The 24,603-nt window shown below is 42.3% G+C and overlaps 4 protein-coding genes across 6 annotated transcripts in view; 2 read left to right on the top strand and 2 right to left on the bottom strand.

The window, feature by feature from the left end:
- Positions 1-334: 334 nt before the first annotated feature.
- Positions 335-1,694, top strand: polr2l (RNA polymerase II, I and III subunit L). The gene is made up of 3 exons (XM_076021768.1): positions 335-474; positions 865-969; positions 1,419-1,694. Exons 2-3 carry the CDS (start codon positions 875-877, stop codon positions 1,525-1,527), a joined length of 204 nt encoding a protein of 67 aa, XP_075877883.1. The 5' UTR covers positions 335-474; positions 865-874; the 3' UTR covers positions 1,528-1,694.
- A 519-nt stretch (positions 1,695-2,213) lies between these two features.
- Positions 2,214-5,656, bottom strand: LOC142885350 (cleavage and polyadenylation specificity factor subunit 7-like). Of its 2 annotated transcripts, none has more exons than XM_076021742.1 (9): positions 5,049-5,656; positions 4,646-4,864; positions 4,292-4,395; positions 4,128-4,204; positions 3,641-3,962; positions 3,383-3,477; positions 2,986-3,130; positions 2,678-2,894; positions 2,214-2,518 (listed from the first exon to the last, which is right to left on the bottom strand). In XM_076021742.1, exons 1-8 carry the CDS (start codon positions 5,127-5,129, stop codon positions 2,684-2,686), a joined length of 1,254 nt encoding a protein of 417 aa, XP_075877857.1. In that variant the 5' UTR covers positions 5,130-5,656; the 3' UTR covers positions 2,214-2,518; positions 2,678-2,683. The 2 variants fall into 2 exon arrangements, with proteins under 2 accessions (XP_075877857.1, XP_075877849.1); XM_076021734.1 differs by having other exon boundaries at positions 4,059-4,204; positions 5,049-5,642.
- A 138-nt stretch (positions 5,657-5,794) lies between these two features.
- Positions 5,795-8,849, top strand: sdhaf2 (succinate dehydrogenase complex assembly factor 2). The gene is made up of 4 exons (XM_076021754.1): positions 5,795-5,953; positions 6,770-6,993; positions 7,147-7,256; positions 8,063-8,849. The coding sequence occupies exons 1-4, from the start codon at positions 5,927-5,929 to the stop codon at positions 8,191-8,193; spliced, it is 492 nt and encodes a 163-aa protein (XP_075877869.1). The 5' UTR covers positions 5,795-5,926; the 3' UTR covers positions 8,194-8,849.
- Positions 8,850-11,786: 2,937 nt separating this feature from the next.
- syt7b (synaptotagmin VIIb) overlaps positions 11,787-24,603 on the bottom strand; it is an 82,560-nt gene continuing 69,743 nt past the window's right edge. For both annotated transcript variants that reach the window (XM_076021649.1, XM_076021658.1), the window contains 6 exons: positions 21,615-21,735; positions 17,304-17,571; positions 17,023-17,192; positions 16,579-16,693; positions 15,940-16,139; positions 11,787-14,849 (listed from right to left, as the gene is read on the bottom strand). In XM_076021649.1, the coding sequence (XP_075877764.1) occupies positions 14,745-14,849; positions 15,940-16,139; positions 16,579-16,693; positions 17,023-17,192; positions 17,304-17,571; positions 21,615-21,735 (979 nt within the window). In that variant the 3' untranslated portion in view covers positions 11,787-14,744. The remainder of the gene's footprint in view (positions 14,850-15,939; positions 16,140-16,578; positions 16,694-17,022; positions 17,193-17,303; positions 17,572-21,614; positions 21,736-24,603) is intronic.

Raw genomic sequence — 24,603 nt, 5'->3', positions numbered from 1 at the left:
TGCAAAATATTCAAGCGCTCAAACGGAATCTAATGCTAAATACTTGGATGTTTTGTATGTATGTATTTCAGCAATTACAGGTATGGATGCGAGTTTGGGTCCATTGAAGAATCTAATCTAAATCTGCTTTTTAAAATAGAGTTTAAATAAATAAATAAATAAATATTTTTTAATATAAATAAATACTTTTAATTGACCCAATTATAATTGAATATTGAAGGCATATTGTACTTGTTCTGCATATTGGAGATAGCTACAAAGATATCAGAGAAGAAGATGACTGAATAAAATAATATAAATTCTATTGAGCGAGCGAAATGTGAGTTGAAATACCTTTTACAGCCAGAAGATGGCGGGAGTGCATCATTTGAGGAGTCGAGCTGCCCTAAAGAAAAACAGAAGAAGTCCCACTGTCGACTCGAGAGGCTAAGCAGAAGGCTGCCTGTTTAGCGTTCGTGTTTTCTAAACTACATTGTAAGTGCAAAACAAAAAATATATATTTTAAAGGTCTTTCATGATTTTTTCTACCTACGTAAGGTTCATATTATGAACTTTTGGAACCTTGGTAGGAGTGGCTAGTTTTGCTAAAACTCTAGCTACAGTAATGCTAATCGCGTGTTCTACTGTCTCAATGGTTTGCGTTCTTTACGACTTCAATCAACCCTCTACCTCCGGGTCATCAGCATAGCGATTTTGGCTTTGTGACAATGAGTTGAACTTAAATATTTAAGCGACCAGAATGTAACAAATACCACGTACGGTTTTTTTGTTGGTAAAACGTAAACAGCTAGCTAAGCGTGCTAGCAGTGTTAAGACAAAATCTTACTGGTTCGACTGCTACAATACGCTTCTCTGTCGTCTCAGGTGTCCAGCAATGATCATCCCCATCCGGTGCTTCACCTGCGGGAAGATCGTGGGGAACAAGTGGGAGGCTTACCTCGGTCTTCTTCAAGCTGAGTACACTGAGGGGTAAGAAGCTTTTTTTTTTTTTTTTTCTCAATTGTTGCAAGTTGCAGTAAACTGTAACACGCAACAACAATCATTTTAACCCATGATTTTGATGAAAATCCTTTTTATGCGATTATTTTAAAAATGGAAAATTTAAAATCTCGGACTGATCTTTGAGGTCTGAGGTTTGAGTAGTTATTGAGTTACAGGAATGTTCTCATCATATGTTGCTGGACAAAGAATGAGTAAAATCATACAGGTCCCACACATCAAAACCTAATAGCCTTTTACACTGAAAGGATGTTATTTTTCAATTGCTTTATTTAGAGTTAAGTTTTCTTAATGCAAAATTGAATGCAGTAATGGAATGAAGCAGTCCATCAATTCCACAGTGATGTCCATGTATTCTTTATCCACTATTCTGATATAATGCATTAGAACTTACATTATTGTCTGCCTTCCTTTCCTAGTGATGCCCTTGATGCCCTCGGCCTGAAGAGATACTGTTGTCGGAGGATGCTGCTGTCTCATGTGGATCTTATTGAAAAACTTTTGAATTACGCGCCGCTGGAGAAATGATTTCCACAAGGATAATTTGTTACTCAGGGACAGATTTATACTATAGCGATGTGTGACACCTAGACAAGATTCTTCTTTTTTTTTTTTTTTTTTTTTTTTTACATTAATCTTGACTTTGTGCACAGAATGGTGATGCATTTTGTTTTGTAAATAAACCTGTGAAATGAGTTATTTGTATTACTGGTTGAGATGATTCATGAGTTTCTCCACCACAAAGTAGCACCTAAATGTGGTTGGTAAGGCAGTGATCAGTTATACCATCCATCTTTCAACATACCCTTCTAATCAAGTTGTCAATTGGATGTATTTTTTAATCAGAGTAATAGCAAGTATTATGCAGCAGCTGTTACTGGAGCTGTAGAAATATAAGAAAATGGATTGTCCCAAACAGGGAATTTGTCATTGACTCGGTGCAACGTAGCTACAAAATCTTTCTGCAATCATCATTAATCTTATAAACATAAAATTCTAGAAATCAACTTCTTGAACGCAAAAAAACATGAATTGTGTTTAACAACCTTATCTTAAATCTCAACAACTCAGAAAAAAATGTTAACTGCATTTAAATGAAGAATAAGGTCAATACCATTGCTTCTTTCCTACATAAAAACCATGTGAAAGCAGTCCTATATAAGAAGTACGGGTCTAAGCCTCAGCAACTAAAGAGACAAATTAGAACATTTGGATTCTCTGGAATGTTTTTACTTTGTGTTTTTGTACAAAAGAAAGCGATAAACAAAATACTACATAAATCATTTCGAAGCATTTCCACACATGCAAGTTTTTGTGTTCCAGCAACAAACATACAACTTTATGGTAGTGGGTGACAATCTCAATATGTACAAACAATTGAAAAGAAAGTACACTTGGAGTTTTGACCAACCAGTTCCACTTTAGATTCCTCCACTTTTTTTTTTTTTTTATCCAACTTGGAGAAGAGATAAAAAGTCCCATCTTCACTCAGTTTTTACCTTTAAAACGCTCCACTGGTCTGGGGAGAAACAGAATAATTGAAATTAAAAGAGAAACAGCAGACTTAGTTTATTTCCATATATGTGTGTTTATATATCTATATATACACAGTATATGAAAATATATATATAGTCTTAGTATTCTGATGGGCTTGATATTTAGAGAGGTTACCAGTTACCAGGGATTAGTGGTATCGGTCTCTGTGGTATCTGTGCCTGTCCCGGTCCCGGTCCCGGTCCCGCTCCCTGTCGCCACTCCAAGACCGGTCTCTGCGTCTTCGAGATGTTCCTGCACCTTCCCAAACACAAGAGTCTTCTCTGTCACGATCTCGATCTCGTCTTCGCTCTCTGTCACGACCTCTGTCCCTCTCTTCATCCCTGGAACGGCTTTCACTCCTGGAAAAAAATGGTGTGATTTTTTTTGCTTAAGTAAATTACACTTTGCACTGTAACAATAGGATGGATAGTTCTTGTGCTCCCTGCAAACCTGAGACTGTTGTTTCCATTGATGGAGACTAAGCAGTCTTTGAGTGAGGTGACCAGGGCCTGGCAGCGCTCATCTTGATACACCCTTGACTGCTTGATAATGGCAATGGCAGCTAAGAGGGTTTCCATGGCCGTTTGCACGTTTCCTGCATCAGCAAGTGCCAAAATATGATGTAATGAACATGCTTGGTTTAGAATTTCAATAGCATTCTGTCACCAAACTCAGCAGTTTGCTGACGTCACGTGACAATCAAGTTAAAAGTCAGACTCTCAAGTCATGATGGCAAAGAGCAAAAAAAAAATCAAACAATTATTCCTCATAAATATATGAGTCTATGGTCAGAATCAGTGTTTTCCCAACATGACACAAGATTTCAGGTTGGTTTTGTTGTACGTACCAGCTGTTGCTCCAGACACAGCTTTGGTGATGGCAGTGCTGGCAACGGCTTTATTCCTATTCATTAGCTCCTCAAAATCAGTTTCAGGTATTTGTCTGAAAAAATAAATAATGTGTCTTGTGTCATGCACAATTGAACAAAAAACATCACAGATACATAATCTATTGATTCAGACGTATTACAGTTTGTTACTTGACTTTTTTTCTCTTGTACGACTTTGATAGTCATAAAAAAAAAAAAAATAGCCCATTTTCTCACAATGCTTGGTTGTAAGGTTCACTGCTTTGTCCACCATTTCCAGCTGAAACCGTCGGTGGATTTAAATGAAGACCTGATGGCTGGCAGGGACTGTGAATAGGAGGAGGAGGGAACAAAGGTGGCGGGAGAGGAGGTGGTGGGATGTTTGGTGGGAAATGTGGAAAGAGGTGAGGAGGTGGTTGAGCAAGGAAAGGGTTGGGCAGTGGGGGAAACGGAGAAGGTAATGGGGCCGGAGGAGGGACAGGTTCCGGAGAAAAAAACGAGGGCCCCCCTGAAGATTCTGATTCTTTAGAATCCTTGCTCTGAACACGCAGGGGCATACCTAAAAGAGAAACAAACAGTTTTTGATGAATTGAAATTCAATGTAAATCAAATTTATGGTAAAATTAAAAAAAAAAAAAAAAGGTGGTGCTCTTACGCAATTTTGCTACATCCTCAAACACTGAAAGGTTATGGTGTGTGGCAAAACGACAGTTTAAATTTTCACCATTGAGTTTGCACTCTGGTATTTTATCCAACAACGTCTTCAAAGACTCCTGTGATGATACTGTCATTTCAGCATAGCTGGATAACAAAGCAGACAGGACACATATTATAGCATTCCAGTTAAGGTCAATATTTCAATATTGTCCTAACCTTTAAACCACTCACCCTCTTGACTGGCCGTTAACTTTGTTTTCTGCAAATTTGACATCTGTGACATCCTTCACACCCAGCTGTTGCGCCATGAAAATGAGGTCCAGATCAGAAACCCACTTAAGATTGAAAAGATGACAAGAGAAAAAGAAGACTTCTATGAAAACACCGCAAAAAAGAGGATCAGGTTGACTAACCAAAATGTACTTGAGCAATCCAGCTTTTACATGTTTTTGCCGCTGTTGTATGGTGAAAGCAAGCTTCAAGTGCTCATGTGTTATTTGAATCATGTGTTGTCTGCAAAGTCACACAACAGCATCAGAATAAGCAATGATGGTAAACTGTACTGACACAGACAACGATGCTCACCCAAGGAAAGTTTCCTACATATATTGACAGTTTTCTGGCTGAGTTTCCACTTGTATTTTTCTTCGCCACACACGGCTCTGCCTTCTCTTTGGATTGAGTCAGTTTAGTGGGTGCAGCCTTAATGGGTGTCACTTTAGAAGGCACCACTTCAGTAATTGCTTTCTTGCTCTCATCCATAGATCCAGATAGAACAGCGTCAAAAAGTTCATTCGCCAACTCCTAAAGGAGACAAATCACCACGTCATCATTTTGTAGAACATCAATAAACGAAACACTGCCGGACATTAAAAGTGATTTCTGATATTAATATTTCACCAAACTCAATTAAAGCCATAGAACCTGACAGTGACGTGCATGTTGATGTAAGGTGCAATAACAAGATGCGTGAAAACTCCAGACTCACATCATCGTTGTGACTGAGGTCAGTGTAAATATCAACATCATCCACGTCCTGTTTGAGAGCTTTTGGTCCCGTTGCTGCCATTCCGTAGGTTGGTGACGACTCGGGTGAAGGAAGAGTCGCTTCTTTTAGAAGTACCACATTGGGGCACCCCACGAGCACACGAGGATTGCATTAACTTTGTTGCCCCGTTTTATTGTTTTTGGTGCTAGGGACTTGTTTATGAGTGCCGTTATGTGCTAACGTGAGCTAGCCCAAGATAGACAGTGCAAAATGAAAATATATGCCCACTCGAGATTATAAATAAGGAAGACCCGAGAATGCGGCAAAATTATACCACAAACAATATTTAATTATCAAACGTGCAGACTTTAAGGGGTGAACAACCATCTTTCTCTCCTAATGCTAATGAGGCTAAAATTCCACATTGTAGTGCGTCAAAGATAGTTTTCCGGCTGTCGATGACTGCTGAGAACAATGGTTCCTATGGCTTCTGGGCACGACCAAGTCATTTAATAGACAAAAGTTCGCTGATGCTCTGGGGGTGACAGGAGAAGGAAACAAGTCAAATAAATAAACACAATTTGAGGACAATGCTAACACGTTTGCGTTTTCTAGTTGGATGATTTGTATCTGGTTATAAGGCGAAAATCAATGTGATAATGTAAACGTAAGGGATAACCTAGCATGTGGCACTGCATCCGGTTTGAGTCTCCGTATTTCCGGTCGCCACTCGTTACCTTTCCGTGTGCTTGTGTGACGTAAAACCTGCTTGTGTAATTTCGCTGTCTTGTGTCGGACCTTCACGCAACAGCAGAGGCACAAGGACGGAAAAGTAGCCCACCTCTAACTGTCCCTACGTCTCTGGATAGAAAGATAGCATGTTTTCCGCTGTTGCTACCAAAAGAGTAAGTGAAACAGTCTTGTGATACTTGCCTTTATTTCCTTGCTTGATTTTAAACGCTACAACGCCAAAACACTTACATTAAACGCAATAGCTAATAACCAAGGAAATACAAAACATCCAACGATTTCTTTCATTAGTTCGCATTGATTGTACGTTATGGTTATCTAATCTCAGTGGGGTAGATATCAGCGTTATTAACTATTACAGGAAATCAGTTGTAGAACTGTCAGCAGCAGCAGACAGTTGTACAACAGGACAACGTGCGATATTATGCAAGTCCCTTTTGCCTCTGTCTCTGAGTTTGACTAGACTTGTTTACTTTTTAAGTAGTTTAACCTTTCACTAAATCTTCAGACCGTGAGCTGACAAAAATATTATGGAAACGGTGCTGAACATGAGCACCAGAATTTGTGTGTGTGTGTGTGTGTGTGTGTGTGTGTGTGTGTGTGTGTGTGTGTGTGTGTGTCTGCGTGCGCGTGTGTTGTGATTGAATACAACAGTAACAACACCATCAACTTGTCCGTTAGTCTGTTAATGACAGTAGCTTGCCTACTGAGTTATTATAGCTACATTTAGACTAAGGACGGTGGGTTTAATAATTGTGTGATTGTTCTATCAGAATGTCCTCAACCACCATTAAAAGACTGTTGAATAGAAGCTTATGCATTTGCAATTAAAAAGAAATGGAAAGACAGGTCAGTGTACCAAATTGTGAGACTCAGCTGTGATAGCGAAGAGAATTATGGACATTTCTGATTTCCTTATATGTTTATGATAAACAAATAAATCTGTTTTGTGTGTGTTTGATGCCTCTCAGCTGGTGACTGGGCTGTGTCGGGCAGCATGGAGGCCGGCTTTTACAGGCATGGTATCGTCACGTGGTTACCGTGGAGATGCTCCAGACGACACCAGAGGCGACCTGATTGAAATCCCACTGCCGCCATGGGAGGAAAAGCTCGGCGAGCCAATTGACATCAAGAGGCGGCGCCTGCTGTATGAGAGTCGCAAGAGGGGCATGTTGGAGAACTGCATTTTGCTCAGGTTGTTTAATGTATTTCTCTGATTGCTGTTGGTCGTTTGACTTTCTTTTTATTACACAAAGTCTGACAAGTGCAGGCTTCTGGTGTAAAAATATAGTGTGACAGACGTTAAATTTTGAGTAACACTGTGTGATTTTTGCACTTTATCTTGCAGCCTTTTTGCAAAGCGATACCTGAACACAATGAGTGAGAGCCAGCTGCTGCAGTACGACAGACTGATCAATGAACCCAGCAATGACTGGGACATCTACTACTGGGCCACAGGTGAGGGGGTTGCTGTGTTATTTCTATCATATGATTTTTGTATATATATATTTTTTGTCATTGAGGGCAGTGCTACACATTACAGAAGTCTGGCAGTAGTCTTGTCAGTGTTCAAAGTGAACTTATTTAACTAGGGATAATTAAATAAGATACCAAGCTATTCACTTATGAATAGCTCTGTTACCAATTTCCTGTTCAATTGGGGTTTCTTTTGTACCATCTAAATTAATTTAAAGTCCCAAAGAAAGTTCAATTTAAAATTCTCCAGGGGAACAGTAATTAAAAAGAGCCTGTTAACCTCCAATTATGTGTGGCCATTAATGCTGAAATGATCAAATCCCAGTTCTGGCCAGCAGCTAATTTCTCTCCTCATTCTTTTCTCCATTTACTTTTGGCCCTCAATTCACCTCGAGGACTCATTCACTCTAGTCTGACCTACAGCGCCCTTTGATTCAATTATGAGTCTGTTTTTGTCCCAGAACATCCTGGAAAGCTTTTGAGAGCAGCATCGGTTGGCCCACCCAATTGGCTGCCTCACTCCATAAAACAAACAGAAAGCTGCTCCAGGGCCTCTAATTATGCTGAATCAAAGATCCTTACCAGGTTGCACATTGAGATGGTTTCTATTCAGAAATTAGTAAACAGATAATTCCCAAGGTCATGCACTTGATCTGTTCTTTAGAATGATCCTGAAAGTGAAAGTGTCAATCACACACAGTTTCCTATTTGTATTCCTAATACACAATAGCCAATGTTAACTCCTTGTCTGCATTTTTTTTCTTTGTTATTGTTGTTTTTCCTCACAGAAGCTCAACCCACTCCTGAAGTCTACCAAGGAGAGGTCATAGAAATGCTGATAGAGTTCACAAAGAACCGCGACCATGAACAGAGGTTAGATGCCCCCAACTTGGAGTACCTGGATAAGGAGAGCCAATGAGAAGCCCCGGTCATTTTCCCCCACAAAGACTTGTTAATACCAGATGCCTTGGAGGAAATGCCAGTGTCATAACTGGCAACAAAAGAAAAACAGCAGCTGTGCTCCTCTGGCCATTTGCAGCAGAGTGTTCAAAATATTTAAATAATGTTGTTACACAGTGAAACATACTTCTTCTTTTAGTCTCCTTGTCATATAAGCCGGTTGTAATAAATGTGTGGCTCCTGGTGAAAGACTCATGGAGTCATGGAAATTGTAATATGACACCATAATGTGGAAGTGATTAATCTCTACTCGGGCTGCTGGATTTATGGGTTTGTGATTACAAAATTGAAATAATAATCTCTGCATGTTGAAATAGCAAGCGGCTCTAAAAAAAAAATGACAAAAAGGGAAGTTGTTTCTCTGACTCGCATAATCGTGCAGCTTGGTCAGTCATTATTGTTTCACTGATTCTTTTGTGCAGGTCATGTACATTAAGTGATCTTGTTTATAGTGCAAGTATTGTGTGTTCAATTCCTATTTAGACACCGACGGGTTAAGTTCCACCTTCTGTGTATGACATTTTAAACGGTGTTATGTAATAAAACTTGCACCACTTGCAGTGTCATCTTATGGTCACCAGATGGCGGCATAACAGTAAACATGGGTGATCCGAACGACCAATGATCTTTCAAGAAATGGGTCAGCAATGAAGCCATATTAATATTTTAATGACAGAAACAATATAAAAATATAAAGTATTAACAGTTAGACTCACAGCTGCTAAATCAATGAAAAATCACACGTCACCAAATAAGTAGGTATTGGAATTTTATGAGTCTTGTGCCAGCGATGCGTTTTAGTTAAGCCACTGCTGACATTGTGTATGCATATACAACGGACTGCCTCCTGTCAGTCCAGCCGAACCATTTGTTGAGATTAGGGGGGAGGTGCCCTCTGGCCAGAGGATGTGCACAGAATCTTAAAGTGTGAACAGCAGCCTTCACAAAACCCTCATAACGCCTACGGAATTCATTGCCAGGGTGTTGCACAATCCCACGGAAGAGATGCTTCTTCATCGGCCCTCCCACCCTCCCACCATTTGGAAAGAGACGTGCGTGGAGACCACCAGCCCTCAGTTCTTATATTCCCACTGTGCTCCTGAAGGTGTTGAAGTTTTTATTTTACCCCCCGAAGAATGTGCCTCAGAAATAGAACAAAAAAAAAAACAAAACCATAATGAATCTTTTACTACGCCCCCATCATACACATCCACACGCATATGACTTGCTGATCAAAATTATGTATTTTGTGCCCTAAATAATCCTGTTTTGACATCCTCAGTTATGAATAATTCCTTTTGAAAAATAGTGCACCTACTTTATCGAGCGCTGTGCTCCAGATTGCATTTTCTCATACTTTAACCACAAAACTCATAAACTTCACCATGCCCTCCAAGACCAAAGATCACGACTCCAGACAGCTGTTTTTTTGTGGTAGCATTTTATTTTTGCATTCCCCTTCCATTCCATTCCATCCCAATCCTCCCCAGAATCACCATGCACACCGCTGAATAATTAATTCCTGAAATGCAATTAAAAATGAACGACTGTTAAAATTGAAACATTTGCCCCGGTGCTGCGGCTGCGAAATGCTGCGAAAGAGTAACACAGCTGGATGCCTGCTCTCCTTCCTGTGTCGAGCTTAACGGATAAAGTCAGTGTTTGAAAACAACAGCGCTCAAACGGCAGCTGTGACGGAATCCTGCTCTGCTCGGCGCCTTTTCAAAGCCAATCTCCTCGCCTGCCCGTCACGGCCGCTCTCCTCCAAGAAACAGAAGACGCCACTACCTGTAGATTCCTCTTGGAAGTGGGGAGGAGCGGAATCCTCGTCTCTGCCGCTCCGAGGGCCTCTTTGGAGTGTGCATTCATCAGATGCCCACGCACACCCACTGAGCCTATCTGTAGCCCAGTGCTCCTGTCATCCTCCACTGCCGCTTCCTGTGTCGTGACAGCTCTCCGCTTCATCCTCAGCTCCGCCGTCGCTCTCTGCTCCCCTGGAATTTCACTCTCGTGTTGTCATATCTTCTTCTTCTTCCTCCTCCTCCTCATCTTCTCCTCCTCCAACACCACCACCACCACCACCACTAGCAGCAGCAGCAGCAGCAGATTCCCAGGCCTTCATCATGTCTTCTGTAATGAGGACTCCTCAGCAGTTGGAACTGATTTTGCTCAGAAACGGATACTTCTTCGGCAGGGTTTAACTTTGAGCCAGTTGGATTAATTGGCAAATGAAATTCGGCTTTTCCATGTTACATTCTCGCTGTTTTGGTTTTTGTTCTTGAGCGCTCAACTCGGGTGAGGAGCACAGTGAAATATGTCTTGCTGGAGCCAGAATTTTATAAATGAGGAACACTGCCTCTAAAAAGAGGCTAAATTTGAGCAACTGTATCGACACTACAACCAAATGGAAAACTGGTTGCAAGGTGATTGTGTGTATTTTCTGTCTAGTAAATTACAACACACAGGTCATTTTAAGGAGCAAAGTTTTTGTTTACTTTTAGATGTCTTCATGTGATGGTTCCGCCACTCCTTGTACTCCTCATGTACCAGAGAAACCATTGCCCGTACTTAAACACAATTGTAAACATTAAAGGTTTTTTTTGTTTTTTTTTATAGAATTTTAGAGAATTTTTAAACATAGTTTTAATATAAATCTAGTAAAAATCAAAAAGGAGATCTTTCTTCCTTTTTTGATTTGTTATTGCGATCACTAATTCAGGAGACACTTGATTTGATAGCAGAGTTGATACTGTTTAAAGTTAAGGTTGATGAATTTCACTCAATATTTCAGAGAAAACAAATTTTATTTCACTAAAATGTCCCATTAGAGACATTGTGTTGCAGAAACTTAATTGTCTCAGAGTAGCTGTGTGATCTTTTATATATATATAGACTCTGTTTAGGCAAAGTTTTGTATAGTTTTTCTAAAGCAGTTGCAGAATCTGTAATGTTGATATTTGAACATTAGACTGTGGCCTCTTCATGGCTCTCTCTCCACATCTGGATTCACGTAGACTTTCCGAGAAATAATCCAAACAAGGTTCTGACAGAATTTATAACAAAACCAGAAGTATTTTTTGTTTTTATATACACATTTATATTTCTATGTACACTGTACAGAGTTCCAAAAAAATAAATGGTAGATATTTCATATTGTGCACCCCACAGATGTGTAACTACAAAGAGATAAGGGCGTGAAAGAGGGAGGCTGAGTGATACCAAGGACACACAGATATCAACAACCCAAGTAAATACAGCTTGTCGTCTTTACATACAGGACACTTCACAAACATTTGTACAGTATTCAAAATGAAAATGCTGCTGGTTAACCTCTCTTTGTCTCAAGCAGGTTCCCCATGAAAATGCCCTATTGGTCTGACACGTGAGCTTGTCTACTCTACCACCACATGGCATTTTGGCAAGTGACGAGTGTAGAAAGACAAATTTAGCTCTATATTTCACACAACTAAAATTACCAACCCCTGACTGTTCAAAAAGATAAATTGCACAGATTTTATTATTATCCTTTTTTTTTTTTTTTTTTTGTCGTCTTCGAAGGCTTCAACCAAGCCTTTGGAATGTGATGCCTTGTCAGCAGCGTGCAGAATAAATGCCGCCTCCCGGCTCGTCGGGACCATCAGGACAGACAGATGAGCGAGCTTGTCCCCGGCTATTTTTGGGGACGCTCCGTGGCTCTGCTCTGACCTGAGATGTAGCTAAATGTGATGCAAAGGAGGGGATGATTATCTCCCATCTCACCTTCTCCGTGACACCTGGAGGAGGGAGCGCACGTGGTGGGGAGCCGGGCGGGCGTGGCCGCGTTTGTAAGGCACACAACGACACTTGGTGCCAGAGAGCATGTGTGCGCGATGGGGCTGTTATTGGGCCCACGCCAGATATGCCGCTGAGGTGCCAACCTTCCTTTTGTTTTTTTTTTGGACCACATGAGAGGGACTGGGGAAAAATAATAGATAAATAAATAAATAAATAAATAAATAAATACTGAGTAGCTGCTTCTGTCTGAACTACAAGCCAGTTTCGTTGCTAATTTGAAGCTTTGCCCTTGAGATTCCACCAATGACCTTCACTTGTTAACCTTGTTAACGAGTTCCCTCCTCGATTTATAACTTCATAATAATCACACATGAGGAAAAGAACACTGCGAAAAAGAGAGGCTTGGTCCAGCTCTGCTGTCAACGAGTGCGGCCGGTTCTGAAATTAGTGACACCTTCTTTTTTTTTTGTTTGTTTGTTTTAGAAAATGAAGAGAACAAACATTTCTTTGTACATCAGGAGTGTTTCGTACAGAATAAAAACAGTAAACAATGCTCTGTATTAAAGTGGCAGAACAGAACTCAGTGCAGATTATGTACACACACTTAGACGCACACTCACGGTGGGACTTGGAGCAAACACAGTCGCACGAAATAAGTTTAAACAACGCACAAATACGCACACATGCATGCAGACATACACGCACGCAAACAGGAACTTATAGGAACATAAAAGTGAACAAAGAGGAACACAGGCTAGCACGTGCGTGTGCGCACACCCACAGACACACATACACACACACACACACACAGTACACAAAAACAAACAGTGGAATGTCAAGACATTTTTCCCCAGATATTATTACTTTCATTTGTTAACTCATTCATCCAATCAGCTCTCGTCTATATTGGGGGGAGGTCATAGCTAGTGACGCTAACAGCTGGAAGACTGACGAGTGAAAATGAAACAGTTTGGTTCGCAGATTTCTTATAAAATTTCATGTGAAAGGTCACAAAGCTGAAAAAGATAAGGTGTTTTTAGGAGTCGCTGCACTGTGGTTATCAACTGGTGGCACTGCACTGCTTAACAAACAAACTCCTGGTGCATCTTCCTTGCTTGGGAGGCATCAGCTGGCTGAAGTCCATGTTGTTCACCCCATAACTTGATAACATATAACAGCAGAAATTATTTGAAGAGAGAAGTATAAAACAAGTGAGCTGGTGGATGTTATTTCATTAAAAAAAACAAACACACATTTTAATGATTTTCTTTTTCAATTTGATCGTTAATCGATTGTCTGTCAGCTGACAGATGAATTTGGCCTAACGAATGAAAATGATGACATCAAACATTAAAACATTAGAACAGAATGTTCAAAAGAATGTCTGTCTAACCTGAGTGACCTCCCCACAACTTATGCAGGTAACACACACACACACACACACACACAAACATACTCTCTCTTTTTCCCTTCTCTCTCACTCTCTCACACACATACGCACATAGAAGCTGGCTTTTTGCTTATTTTCTCTGTCTGTAACAACAGGCTGATTCTCTAAATTCAGTTTCAAAATCCCAAAAAATAAATCACCACAATAATCACCTCACTCTATTTTTCAGTCCCCCCCACTTTTCTTTTCCGACAAATTAACAACATATTTATTCATTTACCTTTTAAAATTTTTTTTTTTTTTACACTTGCCCTATTCGGACCATTTTAAAACGTCCTTGTTAATGTCCGTTGTTTTATTTTTTATTTATTTTATTTTTTTCAAGATCTTCAGTTGGGATTACAGCACATCACCCACAGCACACACAGACGACAAAAGGGTTCCAGCCAAAGGAGGATTGTTACAGTAGTGCCACAGGAACGGGTGAGGAAGGGAAAAACACGAGTTAGGGCATCAGAGTCCAATTCCGGGGTAATTTAACGTGGAGGGCAGTCGATCACTCTCCTACTGGTCGGAGTTGGATTAACAGACAGTGTAAAGAGAGATGAGGACGGTGGGTCGAGGAGGAAAAGGACTCGGGTGGAGAGACGGAGGGACAAATTTCCCACTCTTAATACCGACGGAGGGCAGAGAAGAGTTCGCACAGGTCAGCAACCCATCACACTCGGCAGCATGTGTGAGCACAGTCCAAGTTTTTGTCACCAGGAACAGTTAGGATATCAAGATCAATCTTATAATTCTTTTTGATTGGTCATTCTTTATTAATAGAGGGCAGGAGGCGCCGCTGTCATCTTGAATGCTGGGAATGTTTAACGTGGACCAGAAAAGAATGAAGAGTGTCGAGGAAAATAAATAATATATATGTGTGTGTGTGTGTTTGTGTGTGTGTCTGTGTGTGTGTGTGTGTGTGTGTGTGTGTACCAGCAATTCTCATAAGGGCACAAAGAGGAAGTGGGTTAAGACATCAAAGACATTTCAGAGTTCAGACAAAGGGATGAGAGGAGAGTAAAGTGGGAATCAGAGGCTGACACGGGTGAAATTTAAAAATGGCGTCCCAAGGACTGAGGGCAGGAAGTATCAAAGAGGCCTGAGAACAAAGAGATGACAGGCTTTATCTGCAGCCCACGTCCGCGGCTCCAGGTTAGCGGCCATGCGCCGAGGGCAGCGGCTGACAGGCCGACGCTGAATTCCGAGACTGGGATAGGAAAGGAAAAGAACCCCCCCCCCCTTCCCAAAACAACCAAACCGAAAGAAGACACGGTGAGCAGGCTGGTCGCTGGCTTCCTTCAGGCCTTGAGAGCGTGCCACTGGGACACGGCATTGCGAGGACGCCCCATCATGTCTTTCCAGTGCTTTACTTCTGCAGGGCCACTCTTCCATGAAAGATAGATCTGCGGGAAAGACGGAGTCAGATGAAACACTCGGAACGTCATAAAGATTGATGCTGTTTATTAAAAGCTACCCTTCACACTCCAAAAAAAAAAAGAAAAAAAAAAAAAGAAGAAAAAACAGGGAAAAAAAAATCTGTTGAGAGAGGAAAGAAACACGGCGTAGCCGAGAGTCTTAGGTCTGGCACTGTGCTCACAATGCAGTCGAACACTTTAATCGCATATTAACACAAATCCAGGGGACAAAAAAGGTGCCGTTTAGAGGAAGATTTTCCCGGCTGAAATACACGGAGAAAAGCTAATGCTGACACTAAGGAGGATCAAACTGTAATTCTCCAGATCACTGTGTGACTGTTTGTCAAAAATAAATGAGGCTCCCCCCGCTCCCCCACCATTCTCCAACCAGTCCCAAGCTAGCTTTATATAGAACATTGTCATAACTAGCATGTATAGTGAGGGAGGGTGATACGTATAGCGTCCACTAGTTAGCATCTGACCCACGACTGTAGATGAGTGTAAATCATGTGCAAACAGTCTGGCCTTCAATAACTGCCGTTGCCATGGTTACGGCTGAGCTGAGCAGTGATATGTTAGGATTTTGTTTTGGTCATTAACATTAAACGACCATTATTGTGAACATTATACTATTGATTAATTTAGTCATATATTCCTTTCTTGGATCAGTGATTAAAATTTGGGTGGCTAGCTGCTTTTCTCTTGCTTGTTTTTGCGCTGACGCCAATGATTCAATAATAAAAAAAAAAAACACAAAAAAAACATATAAAAACATGCCTATTTTAGCCCCACAAACCCACCACAACTGTTTAGTTTCGCACACAATGTTTGTTGTTGGTGTCATTTTCACATAAACAGTAACACCCAAGCGTTCGCCTCCTCTTTTATCCACGCTCGCATGATGGATACGCTCTCATTAGAAATGCACACAAAAGGGTCCAGCAGGGGTCAGTAGAGACTGGCTTAGGGACGCGCCGCACACGCTCTTGTCAGCGGGTCAGAAGAAGAAGGATGGAGGGACGAGGGGAGAAAAGAAGGAAGGAGGGAAGGAGAAGCAGAAGGAGGGGAGAGCACATACCTTTCCTATGACATCATTGCGACTGAGCCTGTCCTTGTCCATGACAGTGATAATTATGGTAGTCTCCCTCAGCACGTGGGCGGGCACGTCGAAGGGGAAGGACTCGTTGAAAACAGGGTTGAGGCAGCGCTTCATTACCACCGTCTTCTTCTTCTCCACCCGCTTGTCCTTGTGCATCAACCACACTTTAACGTAGGGGTCTGAGGGGATAATTGGATGGGAAGATAAAAGCGCGCGCACGATCACAGAGGGTAGTTTTGTTTGTTTCAGTTTATTTATTTATTTTTTGTAAATTTGACCAAAAGGTGTCACTTTTGCATTTCACGGAGAGAAGCAAGAGTAAAAAGGTCACTCTCACTACGGACGAAAGAGAGCCACCTCCAGCTTCCTCCTCACCTCCATCCGCATATCTGCCCTCATCCCCACTTGTCTTTAATCTTGTTTTTATCTTTTGTTTTTATCTGGTTTTTTTTAAAGCCTATTTATGGTATGAGTGAATGAATGAATGGATTGTAAATGTGCCTATGGTGTCTCTGCACTGACCCTTTTAGCCGTGAATGAAGTTCCTAATGGAAAAATACAGTTTATTGAATTGAATTGAATTGAAAAAACAACAAAACAATCTTTGTGTTTCCCTACCGGAAGTGCCTCCGATGTCCATGGCTTTGAGATTGCGGGCTTTGATGATGCTCACAGTGATGGTGTTGGCTGTGGGGTTGTAGCACAGAGACACCAGCAGGTCCCCTCGGCTTCCCTGGAGAAATTAAACGCAACAGCAAAAAGGTCCGGTTTGTACATTTTATGCTCTCTCCATTCCATTAGCCTTGACTTGGTGTGTTTTTTTTTTGTTTCTTCCACTGACTGCCTGTGGTCCCTCCTGTCTACCTGTCAGCCTCTCCATATTCCCGTCTATCTCCTCCTCTACCACCAGCATGCTGCCACATCTCCCCCGGGAGCATCGCGGCAGCCAGGAATGACATCACCCATTACATTCTGTCCCATCTCCCATCTCCCATCTCCCATCATCCCCCCATCCCCCACCTCTAACCCCCTCGGTCCTTTGCTGCGCCGCCTCTTACTCACACTGCCATCGCTGCACGGTTTGAGCTCCTTCCAGAAGGTCTGCATGTTGGCCAGGTCCAGTTTGTTGAGGGGGATGGACACTTCTCCGATGGGATCGTTTCTGCTGAAGCGGTCGTAGTCGAGGACCTGCAGGTACAGAGTCCTCTGGACCACTTTCTCGTACGGGAAACCTGGGAGGGGATTTGACGCAACATGGTTCCAAGTAAGTGATAGTCAGGGATACACAAAGCGCTGGGTATGTTTGAGGAAGAACCCTTGCATTCCGCCCTCCCCCCCTTTACCTTCAAACAGGAAAGTCTCATTCCAGTGGGGGTTCAGATTCTTCCGCTTGACTTTGGTCTCCAGTTTGTGCTTCTTGTCTGGCAGCAGGTACAGTTTGACGAACGGATCGGAGGTGCCAGAAAAGTCTTTGGCAGGCAATTCCTGGCCTCGGAGAATTTTGACAGTGAGGGTGGAATCCTGAAAACTGTATCCAACACTGAACTGGATGCGACCAAGCTTTTCTTGCACTGGGCCCTCGTGATCATCCTCCTCCGAGCCTGGAGACAGCTGCAAGACGCGGAGAGACGTAGAAGGGAGAAAGCATTGACTGTCATTATGTCTTAATGGCTCACTATTCTCCTGATACCAGATGACCTAAAGTTTGTGTTTTTAAAAAGCCATAACATTATCTTTTTTTAAATGCAGTTTTAAGGGATTCAGTTTTAGCATTAACTTGTGTACATTTATTTGTAGAAATATCTAATCAACCAATCACGTGGCAACAACTCAGCAAACCAAAGAATCATTATGTGATGGAGGCAAATTGCTGAAGTTGGAGCCGAGCGTAAGGATGAAGAGGAAAGGTTATTTAAGTAGCTTTAAACTTGGCAAGGTTGAGCTGAACTGAACATTTCAAAACCAGAGGATCTACTGGCTTGTTTTCTGCTTGGTACGCAACCTTAATAAATTCCTCTTGAATAGCCTTGGAGCATCGGGAAATTCAGAGTGTGATGTGGAGGAGTTCTAACCTTCGCTGAGGGACTGAACTGTATCGTTGGACTTTTTTTTTTGTGAACTTCAAATGTTTTAGGAAGACATCACCCATTACATAGTTAACCTCCGTAGGCACAGCATGTTTGCACACAGGCCGAAGACTTCCAGAGCAACTGCAGCAGGCTGTACCAAATCTGAGATACTAAACAAAGAAAACATCTTCAACCCTGTGTTCCACAGGGATTACTAATTCCAGAGCTGCAAGTTAAAAACACCGTGTATAAGGAGGAGAACTGCCAGTTCTCCTTCCACACAATGCGTTTTTTACGTAACGCGGCTGCCGTCTGTAGCGTGATGATGAAGGCAGAGAGCATCCATGACACTGTGTGGAGATGAGAGGCTGATTATCTGTTTGTAGACAGACACTCTGACTGATGGTGACGAGGCCTGGGGGGACAGACGGAAATCCAGTTAAAAACATGTTATCTGATGGTGAAGAAGCCGGAGGCGTAACTCAAGCAGCAGTCCCAGAAATGTAATATCTATTCCGTATTCCCCACACATCACTGATCCGTGCCGTTCGGCCTCATTCTCCTTGCCGAATGTGATCCCTGTTCATTATGCCGTCCTCCACCCAACACATGCCCTAAATTGCTTTATCCCAGTTTCTGCGTTGGGCCCTTTCACTTCTTCCTGGAGACCTCGCCTTTCATTTAATCTCTCAATGCCGCTCTCTAATTTTCTCTCCGCCAAACTCAAATAGCACAAACACGAGATGCTGATTCTCCCTGGGCAACAAGACGGCCCAGTTACGTTTGCTGTCGTACATTACAAACTCTCCTGCAGCTTCCCTGAACCACGGGGTCCAAAAGCTTTGGGGGACACATCTGATGCTCCAACAGGTTAAATGTTTCTTGTTATACCCAAGGGTGCCCAGAAATTCACGTCAGTTATCATCCACAATCATCACTCGGGATCAAAGGTGCAACAAAACACTTTACAAAATCCCAAAGTGATGCAAAGTGAAGCAACATTACTGTTTGAAACTATAGTGACAAAATATAACACGGGCGGAGGTGTATTGTGTCATGTATGATGAAATTCTGTCATGCTGAAAAGTAAGGCAGTGAGACCGTCATTTTCTTTTTTGTAGGATGAGGGGGCGATCACAAAAAGACCTTAACACACATGTAGAAGTGTGTAGTTTGAAAATTAACTTTTGGGATTCATGACTGATCACAGGCAGAGTGGCACAGTGTCAATGACACAGCGCCCCCTCCTGGCCTGGTTTAGGACTACATAACTCTCACCGCCTGCCCAGCACCTTCTCAAAGGAACTTATCATACGGTCCCTTGGTTTTTGCATTTTCAATGCTAATGAAAATGCAGTCGCAGTGACCACCAACCAACAATAAAGACTGAAAGAATCTTATTTATTAATTTTCATTTCCACGTTCAAAGTAGTTGAGTTGCCCCATGAGATAATTCTACAAATCCCTATGGTTCAGAGACACTGTGTCATATAAAATAAGCTACATCAAAGAAAGCATGCACTCGTACAGAATGTACAGATGTGGAGAGTGGAGAAAGTGAACCTTTTGGACTGAAGTGGGGGGGTCTGTCATCCGGCCCTCTTACCTGTTAACCCGACATACACCGGGATGTGTGTTCTATTCAGCAGCACAAGCGGCATTAAAAGGGCAGCGCGGGCATTTTCAGCATGGAGGGACTTTGTATAATATATAGAAGCCATTGGCAAAACTGCCCTCGCTGTGAAAATTTCTCCGACACACCATGAGAGCCACATAATCACACAGCGCTCACGCACAAGTTCCCTGCCATTCTCCCGCGGCACCCACTGCAACGTGTGTTCTTTCACGGCTAATTACAGAACCCCGCTGAATGAGCCCCTCCCCCTCGCGGTGCGCCGTGATTACTGTATATTTTCGGCGAGCTGTATGGTCATAGCTGACTGTGATGCTCTACAGGTGGGTGGGATAAGCCGAGTGGGATGAAGAAGATGCTAGGGTTTTTTTTTTTCCCTCGTTTTTTTTTTTTTTTCAAGTTTTAAAAGACGAGTGAGGAGGAGACATTTCTCATCGGACTCCGCTCAGTGGTGCTGAAGTGTGTGGGCTTTTCTTCCTTGCGTTTTTTTTTTTTTTTTTTTTTTTTGTGTGTGTGTGTGTGTGTGTCTTTTTTCAGAACCAACACAGCGTGTTCTTTAAAGTCAGCGCAGCACAATCACATCTGAAGCCTGACTTGCAGAGTGTCATGAGCAGGACGACAGCTCACCCATGCATCTTCTGGCTAAACACCCACCTCACTATCACCCTCTCTTGCCCTGTCATTGTTATTTTCTCCCCAAACTGCATCACAACCAAACCCTCTCCTCTCTCCAAGTGTTTTTTTTTTAAGTTGGCAGGGCTTCCAAGGTTCTGACGATGCAAAGATTGAGGTGTCTCCACACTACTTACCATCCAAATAATAGTCTATACATGAATATATCTTCTCGAAATTTCATTTCCTTTAATTACTATCTTTAAAATACTATTTCTTCATGGAAATACAGGGATCCTCCCTAAATATTCTGTCCTTGCTTTGTTGTTTAACAGAGGACTGCTTTAACACCCCTACATGGGCAGAATAATCAGAGTTGTTAGAGTAAAGGTGAGTGAGGTGTCGAAGCATTAATTGTTTTAATTTCTCAAGCCAGCACTCAGCACACTAATCTGGGATGAAAAATTACATTCATTTGTAGAGGTGACAGAAGAAAAAGAGCAAACCTATGACAAGGACCAAGCTGTTAGAAAGCAAGGATACAATGCTGCATTGTGCACAATGTGATAACAGAGATACTGCCTCAAAACCTGAAAATGTTGCGCCTGGCGTTGGCACAGTGCACTTGCCTGGTCTGGTATATTACTGTCTAACTTTGGGTGCTTGCCTGACGCATGTTAGTGAGAATACAGTCCATACATACAGTCCTATACCAGCTGGCCAGATGGCAACACTGCGTCTGCAGCCAGGCTGCCATTCACCCTGTTAAAATCAACACCATCGTTCCATGAAATAATTTGATGACGCTCATCTTAAGGTAGCACCACACAGCGCCCACTAACAGCCTCTGTCCCCCATTATAAATCACCACCTGCAAGAACAACTTTGATTTCATACATTTCATAGTGAGCCACTGACAGCGATCTGAAGAGGCCAGAATACCAGCAGCAGCAGGTGAAAACAAAAGACTGTCTACACACAAAATTCACTGGCTCTCGACTTCTGCAGCTGATCACTGGGAGCTCACAACTCCAGAATGCAACGGACGTGTGAACCTTCTCTGCCAAAAGTGAATCTGATGTTGCACCAGCAAACTGAGTGACTCAGTGAGGAAGGACTGCCTCAAGAAGGAGGGAGGCCTGCTGTAAGAACAAACTAAAGAGCCACTGTGACATTACTTTACCTGACAATACAACCATTGGGTGTCGTGGCTCCTTCTGAGTTTGTACGTCACTATAACTTCCAAACTGCTTCACTGAAAGTAATCCTGCTCTTCGGTACAACACATACATGGTGATGCCGCAGATGAACTATGCCACGTGTTGCCGACAGTTTCATACCATGAGCATGTCGCTGGTGACTGAGTTGGCCAAGTCGGAGGAGGAGGGGGCATCGTGTCGACGTCCACTCTCGTCGGGGGTCTGACCTCTGGGGCTGCTGCCTGGTTTGTTACCTGGAGTCCTGGGGAAAAAGGGATACAAGCAGAAACACACACATTCACGTATTTTTGTGCCAGGTTCAAAATGCTTTGGACCCCCCAATCCCAAAATATCCCTATGAGGTTCTTGTTTTTCTGAACCTCTTGGAGAACTCCTGGAACATGTAAATCAAGGATTTGAAACAGATTTGGGAGGTGTTGCTGCATGAGCAACCAACCAAAATTATTCCCACATCCTTGACTTTAAAACTACCTCAATGTCAAAAATGCAACATCCAAAATGATTAATCTAACAACCGTGAACATTATTTCTTGGGTGATGGTCTTGAATTGAATTGTTGATTTGGCAACTCCATCTCAATGTACTGTCTCGAGTTTGCTGAATCAAGCTAGCTTTATTCCTCTTTAATGGGAGCACAGGATAGGAACATCCAGCATCTAGACAAAGTTTCTCTAATCTGGTTGGTCTCATCTCCAAACCATATCTTTTCCCTGCAACCAAAGATTCAGTGAAACAGCTCAAACACCAAGTCAAATCCTTCACAAGTAAAATACTATAATCAGTTAAGGGTCTATATTATGTAAGGAAGACAAATATAGAGATCTAACACAAGTCTAAGAATAGGCAGTGAGGCAATTAAGCACTTATTGCTATGAGAGTCGAGCCAGGGAGACTGAGAGAAGCAGTGAAGGAGTCAGCAGGTGAGCTGTAAAACACACAGAGGCAAAAACTGAGGTGAGATTAGATGAAGCACTTTGGGAAAGACGATCCGAGACGGCAGATAGAACTAGGCACGGAATGACAAGAATCAAGGGAAGGATTTGTCTTCGTTAAGACTCGGAGTATTAACAGAAGGCGCAAACTATGACTAAAACTAATGTGAGAGCGCGGTGAGAGCTCATCGCCAAGCACAATATCACTTTGCGGTTCTGAAACTGAGGAATGTGACGTGTGGAGGGATAAGAAAAAGACTAAATTTGGTTCGGGGGTGAAGAGACAGACGCCCCGATGCGGAGAGAGGTGGCAAAGTGACATGTTGCAGGGGAGGGGAAGGCTGCGGAGGGAGGGATGTGTGCCGGGTGTTAATGTCAAAATAGACAAGCTGGAGTTGAACGGGGCAAAAACACAGACAGAAGGAGGAGAGGAAGCTGCAGAGGAAGAGAGGAGAATTGATTTGCCACAATGTGTTTATTTTCTGTGATCTGCTGGGCTGCAATGATACCGAAACCAGCGAGGAACGGACACACACGCGCACACACACTCAAAATAAATATGTTAAATTTCTGAATCTAGACCCCTGAACCCATCAGGGAACAATGTGTCTCCCGTGAAATAATTACGCGGCACTTGTCGGTGACACTCACTCACTGCGCCACTGACTTGAATCCCACCAGTGCACAGCGTTCCGCGCTCAAGCGGCCACTCCAATTTGCCAGCGTTTTTAGACAGTAAAATACATCAGTCCTTTTCGGAAAGACAAATTCGTAATAACAAATTCTTATCCAATCATCATTTTTTTCCCTCCAATGTTCACATCATACATTCTGTTTTTCTTTTATCTCCACGGAGAGAAAAAGTTTTGGAGAAAAAACAAAATGGCACAATGCCAAAATTTGCATTTTTGGAAACTTGTGTATGAACCTGCAGCGTGTGCCCATCACTCCCCCGCCCCCACACACACACCCCTAACTGATGTTGAACACCTCCACAGGACTATTTCCAGGCCGTTCCCAGACTACAGAATAATACATACCATAATAATAAACCTGTCAACTGGCTCTCACTTGAAGAGGGCTGTAAATGTTTACCTGTGGAAGAGTCCAAGGCTGTAACACTAAAGCAGCGCTGTGCAGTTTTTTTCTATGACCATAAATTTGCAGTTTGACAGTCGAACCTGTGATTCACAGACTTGGTAGAAGGGCGACCATGACACTGACACAGCGCCCCCTGTTGGCCTGATATAGGAGTTTTCCACAATCACACATTCAAAAACAAACATTCATGAAGTTGTGGGAGATTTTTGTAATGGACTGTAATAAAACTGAATGGAACTAATTCTGACTGTTAAAACATGGCATTTGGAGGTGGTTCAGAGCCTTAAGCTTCGTCTCAGTGTTGTTTTCAATGGAAGCAACAACAGTTTTTTTTATATCCCAAAAATGGATTTGTATTGAGCAAAGATTAGACCGTATATGTACGTGTTGTATTATTAAGTTATAAGCAAAAAAAGGTGTTGGATCTTGAAACCAGGGCAACTACTCCATAGGAGCACAAGTTTTCCTACAGAGGGGGGGAAAAAGAGGCCCAAAGAAGATTGCTTATCTCTCTGAGTATTTAATTCACTTATACTAATATGATATTTGTTCAGCTCACCGTTTATATTAAATTTGCATGGCTCGGCAAAGTTAACTTCATCAGCAGTTTAATCAGATGCGCCGCCTGCTTGAGTCGAAGAGAAAGACGCGGAGGGTTTATTCCAGTAACGCCAAGCAAACCGAGGCAAAGAGATTTCTCCTCACCGGTGAACTCCTTATCTGTTGAAAACACAGTGCGTCTTTATATTGGTAACTTCTAACCCTCAGGGCATATCTCCAAACTACACAATTACGTAAACCATAGGACGGCAAACATTTTAGTGCCGAACTGCCAGTGTCTCGACATTCCTGTCATTCTTGTTTGCCATGTTTTAACAGAGGCAGCAGATTTTAACTCTGCCAGGAAGGATCAGCAGCTTCATCCGTTTGTATTTTGCTCGATAAATTCAGTGGAATTTGTTGGGATTATTTAACGGCGACGACTCGAGAAAGCGGCTGCTTATGTCATCGCGCGTCCCTTGAAGACAAGTACGTTTATTCTGTTTGCTTGTTAAAGTCACGGCAGATTTGCGTTG

Source organism: Nelusetta ayraudi, unplaced genomic scaffold (assembly GCF_046127955.1).
Source record: "Nelusetta ayraudi isolate G7.1 ecotype Tasmania unplaced genomic scaffold, CSIRO-AGI_Nayr_v1 ptg000002l, whole genome shotgun sequence".
Lineage (NCBI taxonomy): Eukaryota > Metazoa > Chordata > Actinopteri > Tetraodontiformes > Monacanthidae > Nelusetta > Nelusetta ayraudi.
This window is presented reverse-complemented; position numbering and strand designations above follow the sequence as displayed.

Bases quoted from the DNA above. Each gene is read 5' to 3' on its own strand.
- polr2l (XM_076021768.1), top strand. From the start codon at position 875: ATGATCATCCCCATCCGGTGCTTCACCTGCGGGAAGATCGTGGGGAAC. The intron at 970-1,418 runs GTAAGAAGCTTT...TTCCTTTCCTAG, and splicing joins CAAGCTGAGTACACTGAGGG to TGATGCCCTTGATGCCCTCG.
- LOC142885350 (XM_076021734.1), bottom strand. From the start codon at position 5,129: ATGGCAGCAACGGGACCAAAAGCTCTCAAACAGGACGTGGATGATGTT. The intron at 3,131-3,382 runs GTACGTACAACA...TTGCTGATGCAG, and splicing joins TGTGTCTGGAGCAACAGCTG to GAAACGTGCAAACGGCCATG. The intron at 2,895-2,985 runs GTTTGCAGGGAG...ATTTTTTTCCAG, and splicing joins AATGGAAACAACAGTCTCAG to GAGTGAAAGCCGTTCCAGGG.
- sdhaf2 (XM_076021754.1), top strand. From the start codon at position 5,927: ATGTTTTCCGCTGTTGCTACCAAAAGA. The intron at 5,954-6,769 runs GTAAGTGAAACA...GATGCCTCTCAG, and splicing joins CCGCTGTTGCTACCAAAAGA to CTGGTGACTGGGCTGTGTCG. The intron at 6,994-7,146 runs GTTGTTTAATGT...TTTATCTTGCAG, and splicing joins GAGAACTGCATTTTGCTCAG to CCTTTTTGCAAAGCGATACC.